Source organism: Schistocerca nitens, chromosome 5 (assembly GCF_023898315.1).
Source record: "Schistocerca nitens isolate TAMUIC-IGC-003100 chromosome 5, iqSchNite1.1, whole genome shotgun sequence".
NCBI classification, from domain to species: domain Eukaryota; kingdom Metazoa; phylum Arthropoda; class Insecta; order Orthoptera; family Acrididae; genus Schistocerca; species Schistocerca nitens.
This window is the reverse complement of record NC_064618.1, coordinates 574,112,959-574,127,598: the sequence shown is the minus strand read 5'-3', so window position 1 is coordinate 574,127,598 and position 14,640 is coordinate 574,112,959. Positions and strand designations below refer to the sequence as shown.

Below are 14,640 nucleotides of genomic sequence, written 5' to 3'. Positions count from 1 at the left end.
CAAATGGCCATGGCCTTGTCTTGCCGCTGGGTGGAAGTCCTGACACAGCAGCGCCGGGTCCCGTGCTTACAGCCGACCCCAGCTTTGGGTTGTCTGTGCGAGACGAGTGTTTGACGGAGGGAGGTGTCAGCTTTTGTAACCTCTGTTTCTTAATTCAGCTCGTAGGAGTTTCCACTGTAGTGTCCTTTATTACAGAGTTGCAGAGGCTTTTCCTGCTTGTTGGTTTCTTATCTTTCAAATACTTTTTGGTTTCCGATTGTATTTTTTACAGGATGTTGTAGTTTTGTGGGATACCATGTCTCTTATATTTCCTCAGTGCTTTCTTACGTTATGCTTTCTGGCATTCGGTATTCCACCACACAGGTCTGTCTCTGTTTGTAATACAAAACAGATTCCGTTTTGGAGCTGCCTCTACAGCGCCCTCAGTAATGCACTGTGTTGGTTTGGAGTAGTTAGAAACTATATCTTCGGATGTCTACAATTGTGGGAAGTTCACTTTTCACCTATCAAAATATGTTTTCTAGTCAACTTTCCCGATTTTCCATCTCTATATGGGATACATCCAGCGTGGTTCCTCCCCTGTTCGAGGTATACTCACAACTGCTGGCAAGTGATCGGAAACCAAAGGATCTACTCTAACTTCCCAGTTTGCAAGTAAAGTGAAGTCGTATGGCATGACTGGTTGGGAGACCTCGAGGGGCAGGTTGAGCAGCCTGAATAGGAAAGGTTTTTCCTGTCCTCTCACACTGGCACCTCTTCTTCGCGATGTGTGAAATTCGTGTGTTAAATGTACCTGATACGTGTAGATGACTGTAATAAGTGTGTATGTAGTGTGCTATCATGTCTGCGTTGTATGATGATGAGAGAAGGGGGTAGTGTGAAATCCGGTGCCTCCAGATAGCCTACTCCTCTCGAGTAGGATCAAGGGGCTGCTACGTCGGTACTCTTCGTCCTCCCGCATAACAGCAAGGCGGTACAGGTTGCCTACGCAGCTAGCTGCAGGAGCCACGTCAGCACATGTTCTTGCTTCCGCAGGATCAAGTATGCGCAAATAGGTCTGGCAATATCCTGAGGCCTCCACAATATTTATGCCATCGCCCTGCGGTGCTGGACCAGGTCTACCGGGTGACCTCTTTGGATTCTGGGTTCTTCAATTCAAAGATTCACTCCGGGAATCGTCGTGCAATCGGATCTCCCCGCGCTGTCTTTCTCTGCTGGGACTCTTCGCTAAGTGGAGCAGCCAGCAGTCGTCTTTGAGCTATACCGAGACTTGCCTCCTGTAGCGTGGTTGATTTTGCACAGTGTTATTTGGATCGCCACTATCGAGTTATTAAATTTTCAGTTCCTAGTGAAACCATAACTTGGACTTATACAATTTGGCCTACTGCCAAGTACGCGTACGTTATGTAATTCTTCGCTGAGACACAGACTAAATGGCGAAATTTCAGTTGTGCGGTGTAAATCAAATTCCAGGAAGGAGACTTGAGTTTATGAGTATTTCAGTAAACTATTCACTGTCTATTTCTGAGGGCCTCCACCGGCGTGGGCTAAGCCAGTACCCATCCGACGGTTAGACGCATGCCCTCACTCCATGAGACACTGTGGATGGTCTGGAATTTAATACAGGATATTGGCGCGAAGTCTGGTGATCAGAAGCTTTGCGCAGCCACCCCTCCTCCCCTTTATCGGAAAAGCAAAGGGAAAATTGCCAACAGCGCGTGACGTGCTCTGACGATTACCCATCCAAGTACCGGTCACGTCCAATGTTGGTTAACTTCGGTGATGTGACAGGAACGAGGCAAGGCCGTCGGCGAGTTTGTTATTAGTGTCACATGAGGCGATAATAATCAAGGGTCTGTTGTTCATCTTGTCTGTAACGATATGGCTGTTCTTGTGGGGGAACGGTCGTTCAGTAGCACTAGGTTTTCATCTTTTATGATTGTCTTAAATAGCTCACGAATGTGATCGTCGTACTTACATCCTCTTGATGTGCGATCGACGTAAAAGTCCCACATCATAAGCAATGAACGACCAGATTGTTATAATAGAAGTGTAACACCAGCGTCTGATAGGAGCGTGATAGGTGGCCTGTAGATAGCAACTATGTTTAGGCGGGATTCTGAGGTTCGTGTGGCTATTGCAGCGGTTTGTAACATATTTCCGGGTCGTGCTCGTGTACTAGTCCTGAGTGATATCATGGTGGCCACGACCAGCTTATGATTACAGGGGGAAGGGTGGTTTTGTTTAGCTTGAAGACGATGGCTGGTCTTTTTTATAATGCTCCAAATCGAATAGTTGTCGGAGTTGACTAAGCTGATTTCAAGGGCGAGTATTTTTCCCATGACGGCCGGTGCGTTTCACTGTACTAAAAGTCCTCGCAGGAAATACCACCTTGAGTCTGTCCTATATCCTCACACATCGTAAGATTTACTGTTGTTGTAGTATTTTTTGAGATTATTGTTTCTTTTTGTCGCATTCTTAATATCAATAGTCACCCAGCAACAGCTCGCTGAGCCGTATCCACCAGGAAGAAATTAATCACTGCTTACCGATATGCAGTGAATTATTATTGTTGTTGAGTCGTCGGGCGAGATGAAGGTAATATTTGACTCAGAGTGTTCAGTTTAATTATCCGCACTGTGTTTCCATTGTATCTGAAATCTAAGTGTGCAGATGATTATGTGTTGTGGAATACGGGATTTTTCTAAACCAAAGTGTAGTTTCAACTGATTTTCGGAGAAGGGAAAATTCCAATAGAAAAAAATACAATGCAATTTGTGATCCGTCACTGACTATTATCAACTGAATTCTTTGTAGTTTGTTTCATAATACGCCAGTGAAAGAACCGTTATGAGCAGCCGATTGGGCAATGGGAGGTGCAGATGAATGATGCTGCACTGCCACTAACATCTTCGCGGAATTCTTGCAGCCTTACAGAACACAGTTTTCCTGTCTGGAGTGGAATTCCAGAACTGTTTCACAGGGAAAGATCCTATTGTAGCTCCTCCTCTAAAGCGTCGCACGAACGAAAAAGTGGCTGATTCCGATATAAGTGACCACGGGATAGAAAAGCAACTGAAACTACTCAACAGAGAAAAGGCCACTGTACCACGCGGGATACCAGTACGATTCTACATAGAGTATTGGAAAGAACTTGCCTTTCATGTAGCACCTGTGTACCGTATGTCTTTGAAAGAGCGAAGTGTTCCTTATGGTTCTAAAGAAGCACAGGTCATTCTAGTTTTCAAGAAAGATCGTCGAACATACGCACAAAACTATACGCTTGTATCTCTGGTGTCGATCAGTTACAGAATTTTGGAACATGTTTTATGCTCGCGTATTATGACATTTCGGGAGGCCGAAAATATCCTCGGTATATTCCGGTTTTCCCACAGTCCATGTCTCACTACCATACAACGCTGTACTCCAGACGCATATTTTCAGAAATTTCTTCCTCAAATTAACTCCTATGTTTGATACTAGTAGACTTCTCTTGGCCAGGAATGACCTTTTCGGCATTGCTAGTCTGATTTTGATGTCCTCTTTGCTTCGTCCGTATTGGTTATTTTACTGCCTAGGTAGCAGAATTCCTTAAATTCATCCACTTCGTAACCATCGATCCCGATGTTAAGTTTCTCGCTGTTCTCATTTCTGCTACTTCTCATTACTTTCGTCTTTATTCGAGTTACTCTCAATCCATATCCTGTACTCATTAGATTGTACATTCCATTCAGCAGATCATGTAATGCTTCTTCACTTTCACTGAGGATAGCAATATCATCCTGAACCTTTCTTTTATTTCCATCATTGCTTCTTCGATGTATAGATTGAACAGTAAGAGCGAAAGACTACATTCCTGCCTTACACCCTTTTTAATCCGAGCACTTCGTTCTTGGTCCTCCAGTCTTATTATTCCTTCTTGGCTGTTCTACATATTATGTATTACCCGTCTCTCTCTGTAGCTTACGCCTATTTTTCTCAGACTTTCGAACATCTGGCACCATTTTACGTTGTCGAACGCTTTTTGCAGGTCAACAGATCCTGTGAACCTGTCTTGATTTTTCTTTAGTCTTCATTCCATTATCAACTGTAACGTCAGAACTGCCTCTCTCGTGCCGTTATCTTTTCTAAAGCCAAACTAATCGTCATCTTACACGTCCTAAATATTTTTTTCCATTCTTCTTTATATAATTCTTGACAGCAACTTTGATGCATGAGCCGTTAAGCTGACTGTGCGATAATTCTCGCACTCGTCAGCTCTTCCAGTCTTTGGAAGTGTGTGTTGATATTTTTCCGGAAGTCAGAGGGTATGTCGCCAGACTCAACATTCTACACACCAACGTGAATAGTCATTTTGTTTCCGCTTTGGTTTTAGAAATTCTGATGGAATATTATCTATCTGTTCTGCCTTGTTTGATCTTAAGTCCTCCAAAGCTCTTTTAAATTCTGATTCTAATATTGGATCCCCTATCTCCTCTAAATCAACTCCTGTTTCTTCTTCTATCACATCAGACAAATCTTCCCCCTCATAGAGGCTTTCAATATATTCTTTCCATCTGTCTGTTCTCTCCTCTGCATTTAACAGTGGAATTATCGTTGCACTCTTAATGTTACCACCCTTGCTTTTAATGTCACTGAAGGTTGTTTTGACTTTCTTGCATGGTAAGTCTGTCCTTCCGATAATCATTTCTTTTCCGATTTCTTCACATTTTTCTTGCAGCAATTTCGTCTTAGCTTCCCTGCATTTCCTATTAATTTTATTTTTCAGTGACTTTTATCTCTGTATTCCTGAGTCTTCCAGAACATTTTTGTACTTCCTCCTTTCATCGATCAGCTGAAATATTTCTTCTGTTACCCGTGATTTCTTCTCAGCTTCCTTCTTTGTACCTTTGTTTTCCTTTCGAAGCTCTGTGATGGAGCTTTTTAGAGATTTCCATTCCTCCTTAACAGTACTGCCTACTGAGCTATTCCTTATTGCTGTATCTGTAGCCTAAGATAACTTTAAGCGTATCTCGTCATTCTTAGTACTTCCGTATCCCACTTCTTTACGTATTGATTCTTCCTGACTAATGTCTTAAACTTCAGCCTACTCTTCATCACTACTATATTGTCGTCTGAGTCTATATCTGCCCCTGGGTACGCCTTACAATACAGTATCTGATTTCGGAACCTCTTGTCTGACCATGATGTAATCTAACTGAAATCTTTCCGTATCATCCGGTCTTTTGCAAGTATACTTCCTCCTCTTGTGATTCTTGAACAGAGTATTGGCTATTACTAGTTGAAATTTACTACAGAACTCAATTAGTCTTTCTCCTCTTTCATTCCTTGTCCCAAGCCCATATTCTCCTGTTAACTTTTCTTCTACCCCTTCCCCTACATCTTCAGCTTGCGACGTCGGCATATATACCTGAAATATCGTTGTCGGTGTTGGTTTGCTGTTCTGAACTCTATCACTGAACTGTTCACAGTAACACACTCTCTGTCCCACCTTCCTATTCATAACGAATCCCACTCCCGTTATACCATTTTCTGCTGCTGTTGATATTACCCTATACTCTTCTGACTAGGAATCCTTCTTTCCATTTCATTTCGCTAACCTCTATTATATCTAGTTTGAGTCTTTGCATTTGCTTTTCAGATCTTGTAGCTTCCCTACCACATTCAAGCTTCTGACATTCCACTCCCGGGCTCGTAGAACTTTATCCTTTCATTAGTTATTCAATCTGTTTCTCATGGTCACCTCCCCCTTGGCAGTCCCCTTCCAGAGATCCGAATGGGGGACTATTCCAGAATCTTTTGCAACTGGAGAGACTATCTTGACATTTTTTCAGTTACAGGCCACATGTCCTGTGGATACACGATATGTGTCTTTAATGCAGTGGTTTCCATTGCGTTTTGCATCCTCATGCCGTTGACCATTGCTGATTCTTCCGTCTTTAGAGGCAGTTTCTCACCTCTAGGACAACAGAGTGCCCTGAATCTCTGTCAGCTGCTCCGTCGTCTTTGACAAGGCCGTTGGCAGAATGAGGGTGCTTTCTTATGCCGGAAGTCTTCGGCCGCCAATGCTGACTTAACCAAAATTGAAGGAGTGGCAGGTTTCGAACCCGGGACCGACGATCTTTTGATCACTATTAAAAGAGGCTCCCCCTAGACCACGGGTGCAGAAGGAGCGGATACTCAACATGATTATGTACCTGCAAGGTCATCCGCAGATCAGTAAAAAAGGCGTTATGAAAGATTTCGGATAAGTCCGCAGAAATATGGTCGAGTGGTGCGTAAGAAAAATTACGAATATTGAAGAGAGGACAAGGCGCACTTGTTACAAAAACTGATGTTAGCGCGTTTCAAGTAGTTCGATATAATTAATGGGATGTGCATGATATTGACTTACTACGTCATGCACATCAAACTGCGTGCAACCTGGATTACATTGATTTCAAGGGAAGCAGTGGGTGGTTGCGTAACATGAAACAGTGTTACGGAGTTGGAAGACGTAAGATAATGAAATTTCAAACAAAGCGTCAACTTGACGATGAATGTCAAACTGCGAAATCCGCCCGAAAATTTTTAGTTGAAATAAACAAACTTATCCCATCGTTCAGCAAGGAATTCATTTTCAGCTTCGACCAAACGATATCTGACAATGAAATACAAGCAAGCGTGGGGAAATGAGCGTAAGAGAACTCTTACTATGGCATGAGCACTGCTTTTGCCCAATAATAGGTCAAAATAACTTGTTTTTGCTTGGTTACTTGTCTGTATATAAATATCTTACTCCTTTAGAGCAAACGATCCCTCCTGAAAAGTCTGTGATATTGGAGTTCATACCACCTGGAGCCATAGGATAAATCTAGACTCTGTTTCTTCCGTGCCCATAAAACATATAATCGGACTATGCAGCTACGCCGGTTTCACTATAAGCTTCACGACAGACTGCTTCGCATTCGGTTGCATGCCATCATATTCCATCAGTTTTCATCACTCCTTTGCGCCAATATTCTGCATGCATTCTCTTTAAGAGTGGATACCTAGCTGCCGCGCGGGTTTAGCCGAGCGGTCTCAGGCGCTGCAGTCGTGGACTGTACGGCTGGTCCCGGCGGAGGTTCGAGTCCTCCCACGGGCATGGGTGTGTGTGTTTGTCCTTAGGATAATTTAGGTTAAGTAGTGTGTAAGCTTAGGGACTGATGACCTTAGCAGTTAAGTCCCATAAGATTGCACACACATCTGAACATTTGATACCTCGCTGAACGTCCTGCACGGTGTGTAACACCCAAGGAGTTCCCCGTCGATCTTGATGGTACGAACCTTTTTCGAGCGGCTTTTATGGACGTTTGATTCCATACAACATTGGGGTAAGGATGAGCACAAATGGTTAAGTGATTTTATTTTTTACACCAGATGATGGAACTTACGTAAGTGTTCCGAAACCGGTCGTGTACATAATAAAAGATTGTGGATTAAGCAACTGTTGTGCTGTTTCTTCATTTTACAATACAGAGAAACAAGAACGAAACATTCTTAGAAAAATCTACAGTGCTGTTCTCCGATAGGTCTACAGTGCTGTTCTCCGATGAAACTCGCGTTAGGTGACTTACAAAGGAACACTACGAAATCAGAGACAACATCACAGGTAACAGACTGACAACAATTGAAAATTTCGGTAGAAGAAACTGAGGAGAGAAAACATTTCAGAAGTAAAATGATAAGCAAGAAACTTGAACAGGTCTGAACGAAAGAAACAACGTAGAAAAAGGTGGACCGACGAAAAGAAGAAAAAACACAGTGGATTAATGAAAGGTTCTGGGAAGAAGAGAAATAAAGCTGTGATTTGCTTAAGTTCACACGCTCTACTGAATAGGAACAATCGAGTGGGTGTGTATGCATACGAAGCTGGGGAACCGGTAGCAGCTAAAAGAAGTGGAGATGTCAATTTTCCATCATAATTTGATATCCAAAGACTGAAGCCAGTTGATTGTTGCAGGTGTTGGTCTGCGAAGTCGTTGCAGGTACCCATGAATTTTCTCTTTGGGCGGTCGTACAAAATATGGTCCAGTGTTTGTTCCGATGTTCCGCAGTCGCATTGGTCACCACCGATCAACCCCGTAGTGTTGCTTTGGTCACAGCGTGGCCATTTCTGACGCGATTGAGGGAGCTTCATATTTTTTCTTGGGTAGTTCACTCCCTGGGGTTGGACGGTCGGATCTATTTTATCTACACTCCTGGAAATTGAAATAAGAACACCGTGAATTCATTGTCCCAGGAAGGGGAAACTTTATTGACACATTCCTGGGGTCAGATACATCACATGATCACACTGACAGAACCACAGGCACATAGACACAGGCAACAGAGCATGCACAATGTCGGCACTAGTACAGTGTATATCCACCTTTCGCAGCAATGCAGGCTGCTATTCTCCCATGGAGACGATCGTAGAGATGCTGGATGTAGTCCTGTGGAACGGCTTGCCATGCCATTTCCACCTGGCGCCTCAGTTGGACCAGCGTTCGTGCTGGACGTGCAGACCGCGTGAGACGACGCTTCATCCAGTCCCAAACATGCTCAATGGGGGACAGATCCGGAGATCTTGCTGGCCAGGGTAGTTGACTTACACCTTCTAGAGCACGTTGGGTGGCACGGGATACATGCGGACGTGCATTGTCCTGTTGGAACAGCAAGTTCCCTTGCCGGTCTAGGAATGGTAGAACGATGGGTTCGATGACGGTTTGGATGTACCGTGCACTATTCAGTGTCCCCTCGACGATCACCAATGGTATACGGCCAGTGTAGGAGATCGCTCCCCACACCATGATGCCGGGTGTTGGCCCTGTGTGCCTCAGTCGTATGCAGTCCTGATTGTGGCGCTCACCTGCACGGCGCCAAACACGCATACGACCATCATTGGCACCAAGGCAGAAGCGACTCTCATCGCTGAAGACGACACGTCTCCATTCGTCCCTCCATTCACGCCTGTCGCGACACCACTGGAGGCGGGCTGCACGATGTTGGGGCGTGAGCGGAAGACGGCCTAACGGTGTGCGGGACCGTAGCCCAGCTTCATGGAGACGGTTGCGAATGGTCCTCGCCGATACCCCAGGAGCAACAGTGTCCCTAATTTGCTGGGAAGTGGCGGTGCGGTCCCCTACGGCACTGCGTAGGATCCTACGGTCTTGGCGTGCATCCGTGCGTCGCTGCGGTCCGGTCCCAGGTCGACGGGCACGTGCAGCTTCCGCCGACCACTGGCGACAACATCGATGTACTGTGGAGACCTCACGCCTCACGTGTTGAGCAATTCGGCGGTACGTCCACCCGGCCTCCCGCATGCCCACTATACGCCCTCGCTCAAAGTCCGTCAACTGCACATACGGTTCACGTCCACGCTGTCGCGGCATGCTACCAGTGTTATAGACTGCGATGGAGCTCCGTATGCCACGGCAAACTGGCTGACACTGACGGCGGCGGTGCACAAATGCTGCGCAGCTAGCGCCGTTCGACGGCCAACACCGCGGTTCCTGGTGTGTCCGCTGTGCCGTGCGTGTGATCATTGCTTGTACAGCCCTCTCGCAGTGTCCGGAGCAAGTATGGTGGGTCTGACACACCGGTGTCAATGTGTTCTTTTTTCCATTTCCAGGAGTGTATCTTCCAATGACCATACAAGTGCGTCCACCGATTACTCCATTCTTCTTTTAGATCATAGCTCTCTGGGGCGAGCTGCCATTGTTTGGCTCTCTAGATTTTAATCGTCTGTGTGGTAAGTCGTTCGATGTTTCATGTTTTGGTAAGTCTTTGGATCTTTTGAGTTTCGTTCATTCATGTGTCACTGCTTGCTGGTGTCGGAGGTTTGGATACAATATCGACGAGTACTGATAGCCACTTTGTCGCTTGGATGGATACCTACTTTGTTGACATGGCTACATCTACATCTAAAATCTGCAAGTCACTTTTCGGCGTGTAGCCGTCGGTCCTTTGTGTACCACTGGGGCATGAAAGGGGAACAGTGGCTGAGAAGAAAGTGAGACAGGGTTTTAGCCTATCCCCGTCGATGTTGTATCAGTACATTGAGCAGGCAGTAAAGGAAGCCAAACGAAACCTTAAAGGAATTAAAGTTCTGGAAGAAGAAATAAAAACTACCAGACTTGCCGATGACATTTAAATTCTGTCAGAGAAGCATAAAACTTGAAAGATCAGTTGAAGGGAAGACAGCGTCTTGAAAGGAGGATGACACATTCTCAAACACCAAGGGATCGCCAAATTAGTAATAGAGGGAAATGTAGGGGTAAAAATTGTGGAGGGAGACCAAGAAGCAGTAAGCAGGTTCAGAAGCATGTAGGTTATAGTACTTATTCGGACACGAAAAGGCTTGCGAATGACAGAGCAGTATGGAGAGCTGCATCAAACCAATCTTCGGATTGAAGACCACAACAACAATAAAAATTAAAACTTGTATCACACCGAATCTCTTGCTTATCGCGAGCAGTCACCTTAAGAGACTACCCTCACTATCGATATGTAAGTTCCCCATGATTTCCTTAAATACGTTCAGGCGAAGATCGACCGGTGGTCTTGGAAAAGGATTCGGCAACTTTTCATCCTCGTCCTTGTCAATTCTAGCTTGTGCACCTTCTCGAAATACCTTGTTGTCGAGGGACTATGAACGCTAGTATTCCTTTTTTCCTTCTAAAGTAATGTTAAAATATGCTAGATTAAAATCAGTGACGCACTTTGTGGTGATTGAGAGAATATGGCTGTAAATTTATGAGGGCTTTTTCGCATGCCACTTTATACATTTTCCAAAGATGAGAACGTAAATTATGGATAGCTACCATTTTTGAGAGATAGCATTCCTGTACTGAGTAGTTTGACGTGGTACGTCAACTTGATCTCCCCGCTCCTAGCGCTTTCTGTGCGACGACAACTGCGCACAGGATAACGCGAAATTTCTCGTCATCGGGGCGCGTGCTTCGCACCATCCCAGTAGTTGTGCAATCACTGTGCTTTTTGCCGCACATTTTGTCAAGAGCCTGCGGCGAGCAATGTCATTCGGGTGAAATTACAATCGCCACAGGGACCGCTGTTGACAAAAATGTGACGACAGAGGTCGCCCGATTGCTACCTCGTTCCCTGCGGTGAATAGAAAGGCTGCAGCACACTCGGTAATTGAATGTTCCGCGTCATCACCATTCGAGTTACTACGCAATCCAAAGATAGGTGCCCCAACCCGCGAGAATGTTTCTGCAAACTGCTTGCAACAGTGCGCATACATTAACAGGCATGCAGAAACAACGTTATTCGATGCTAAAAGCGTGCAAACTATTCGCTTGGACTGATGAGCTGCGGTATATGGTGGTTTCGAAGCGTCGAAAAACACAAGAGGTAACGGATGCCCCCTACTAGCAGGGTTTAATTAATGCTGGTGGAAGTATCCTAAGGTAGGAAAGTTTATAAAATATTAAGCGAGCACCTTGGAATGTTGACCATCATTCGTCACTGGCGAACGAATAGGGCGAGAGAGAAGGGAAAATGAAACTTTTGCTTTGTAGCTGGCCGAACAACATAATGAAGCTTGCCGACGGATAGTAACTACGTTTATGATTGAAGCTCGAAAGTGTAACTCGTCTTTTGCAAGAAACATTTTAAAAACTGTGCCATCAAACTACGCCTGACTTCAAGACTCAGTCTTCCAGTTCTTCTGTGTCCACAGTAGCACATCTGTATACCTCGCTGGACTAGCAGTTCTAATCTGCCAATAAGATTCATTACACTGTACATTGCGCTGCAGATAAAAGTTTTATTCTGTAAACAACTACATTGAAAAAAACTTAAGCATCCCACTGGAGACCTGTGTGTACAGTAAGGTAAAGGTAATCCGCCTCTCCACCATTCCAAATCTGTACCTTAGTTGTAGAATGAAGGCTTTCACGACCGTGTGACATGGCTGTTGACATACTTTCCGGGATGTGAGGTCGTGGTCCAAGAACTTTTCTGCTCCTTACGTTTCGTCCAGGACTGCGCTGGACTTCCTCAGAGGCACTGTACTGAAAAAGTTGTACTGTAATGCGAAATGTTAAATTGAGAAGACTATGGAACGAGATAGCAGTTGAGTAACAGTGAGTGTGTAATGCGAAGCGTTCTTGATTGAGGAAATTTGGAAGTAAGTATAAAACACTTGGGGGGGGGTTGATGCTATGTCGAAAGAAAATGAGAAGAGGGGAAGAATTAGAGGCCTAATGTATCGTTGGTAGGGAAACAATGGATCAGATTTAGTGTTTGAGAAAGGGAGAAGCTGAAAATTATCTTTGAAGTGATTTGCTGGGTATATAGGCTTAGAGTCGCTAGGCTGTGTTCATAATATGAGTGACCGGGTTCGAGCATCAAGGAAATAACGAGATTTAAGTTTTCATATAGGAAAAGGACTTTCAGTATGGGTGAGGACAGTGGGTAGTTTGATTACGTGGCAAATATTTCTTCTGAAGCAGGTAAACAGAGACAGAAATCGAGGCAGACAAATGAATTTGAAGACATCCAGGGAGTGATGGAATATTAGTGGAGCAAGAAGCTAAGTGTTTTTCATTTTAGTAACATTGGGTCAGCTGAAAACTTTACAGCTGTGGACGGCAGTCAAAGAATGTAATTTTGAAGATTGACCTATTACCGACAGTAACTTCAGTAGTTTTTGCACGCTGAAGCTTTTATGCTGGGTTGGTAGTAGGAGTAGCTCTAACAGTACCTTATGGCCTAACCCCGAATTTCTCAATCTTTTTTTCTTTGTGACACACCAAATTTTCAAACTTTCGTGACAACCTTACATGTGATTTTTTCCCTTTATGCAAAAAAAGTGCATACAATACATTTTTTCGTCATGGAACGACCATGAGATATAAGTTTCACAGATGTATTACCCAATAAACGATTTTACGAGTTTTTTTATTTCCTACATATTTTATCTTGAGGAAGATTAGAAGACATTAAAAATCCCGCGGCATGCCTGACATGAACTCCCGATACACCAGTGTGATACGGCACAGCGATTGAGAAACGCTGGTCTGGGGCCCAGGAAAGGTTTTTCAAACAGTTTCGACATTTTTAACAATATTTATTTCCTTAAAATTATATTGTGCTGTGAGTCATGATTTAAAACTGTAGTAATCGGTGAATAAAACAGTTTTTCTCATTTTAAAAAAAATTATGAGCCTTCAAAATAAACCTGGTATTCCTTCTAAGTACCAGAATTCTCAAAATGTTCCATCAGAGGAAACCTGTGGGAACCTCTTCTCTAGGGTGAGAGTCAAATAAGCCTTCTCGCGGCAGGTCTTATTGTGTGTGGTGCCCGCCACGGCCAGCCTTCTACATGGCGGTAGAAGATTTAATGAGTTGCAGGGAAGATGTTTAAGACTACTACGTGTAGGGTTAGTCGTGGTTGCGGAAGCTAGGCAGGCGCCACTGACCGGTGTGCATGCCGATGCGCAGCTTGAGCTGCTCCCCTGGCCTGTGCCGGATGCGGAAGCCCGCCACCGCCTGTCGCAGCGCCAGCGACATGCGCGCCACCTCGCGAGCGTGCCGCGAACCATTCCGGACCGGCAGCCCAGATACCACCATGTAAGCGTCCCCGATTGTCTCGACCTGAAAAACATGAGACTGAAAATGTAGCTCGTCACTTCACACCATTTATGGCAACAATCTCGTCAACGAATACTCGAAAGCAGATACCCTATACCCTATGGTTTATTACTTCTAGTCTGGAGCAAAAGGAAATTATCTCCATTAAACCAATTACAGATTAAGAGCTAGCTACCTCACAAACAGTAAAAAGGAACAGCTGTCAAAGTTAACACCTTTCTCCAAATTCAGCTGTTGTACAATTAAAGAAGACATCCTGCGTTTTTTAATTTGAGTTTGTAACACCCAAAAAGCAATGACAGGGAAAGCTATTCAACGAATTAAAAATTGTTAATTGCTCCTTACTCCTATTATTTGTAATTTCTTTGCACTATTAAATCTGTGTAGAAATTTATAAATTTATTAGACTTTATGGGACGGATCTTTACTGATAGTTTAAGTTTGTACTTATCACGTGATTGATTCCTTGATTTGTTTGTGGAAAAATTCAACTTTGAATTACACAATGTTAATTAGCGTTATATTCATGAAAACAAAGTTACAAGTACTAACTTCAAAAATTTCACACTGTTCATGTCCTACGTAAAAGTAACCACAACTTAATTTTGCCTCGTGTTTCTGATTCTTGTACTTTGTTGTATAGAGCATTGCCTGAAGCCATTTGAAACACAATAAAGAAATATTCAAAGCGACACGAAAATTCTTGGGAGAAAAATGGGAATGAACATTTAAACACTTAACACACCTACTGAGAATATTATTATTTCACAGTCACCAACTATGTGTATGTGTATAAGTCATGCGTTACAAACTCATGTTAGATACTATAACAGTAAAGCACAGTGAAAATACGAGAGGAAATTTACTGAAAATGAGTACAGAAGAGTCATAAGGAAGAAAAACTTAGTCACATGACCTTTAGAATAGAACGGAGAACAAAACATGTGGTTCTATTGGAATCTTCAGTCTTCTGACTGGTTTGATGCGACCCGCCACGAATTCCTCTCCTGCACTAACCTC

The 14,640-nt window shown here is 43.9% G+C and overlaps 1 protein-coding gene across 1 annotated transcript in view; it reads right to left on the bottom strand.

Annotated features, from left to right (window-relative positions):
- Positions 1–14,640, bottom strand: part of LOC126260589 (atrial natriuretic peptide receptor 1-like) — a 940,475-nt gene that overhangs the window by 44,553 nt on the left and 881,282 nt on the right. The window contains exon 6 of the mRNA XM_049957924.1: positions 13,449–13,623. Within this exon, the coding sequence (XP_049813881.1) occupies positions 13,449–13,623 (175 nt within the window). The remainder of the gene's footprint in view (positions 1–13,448; positions 13,624–14,640) is intronic.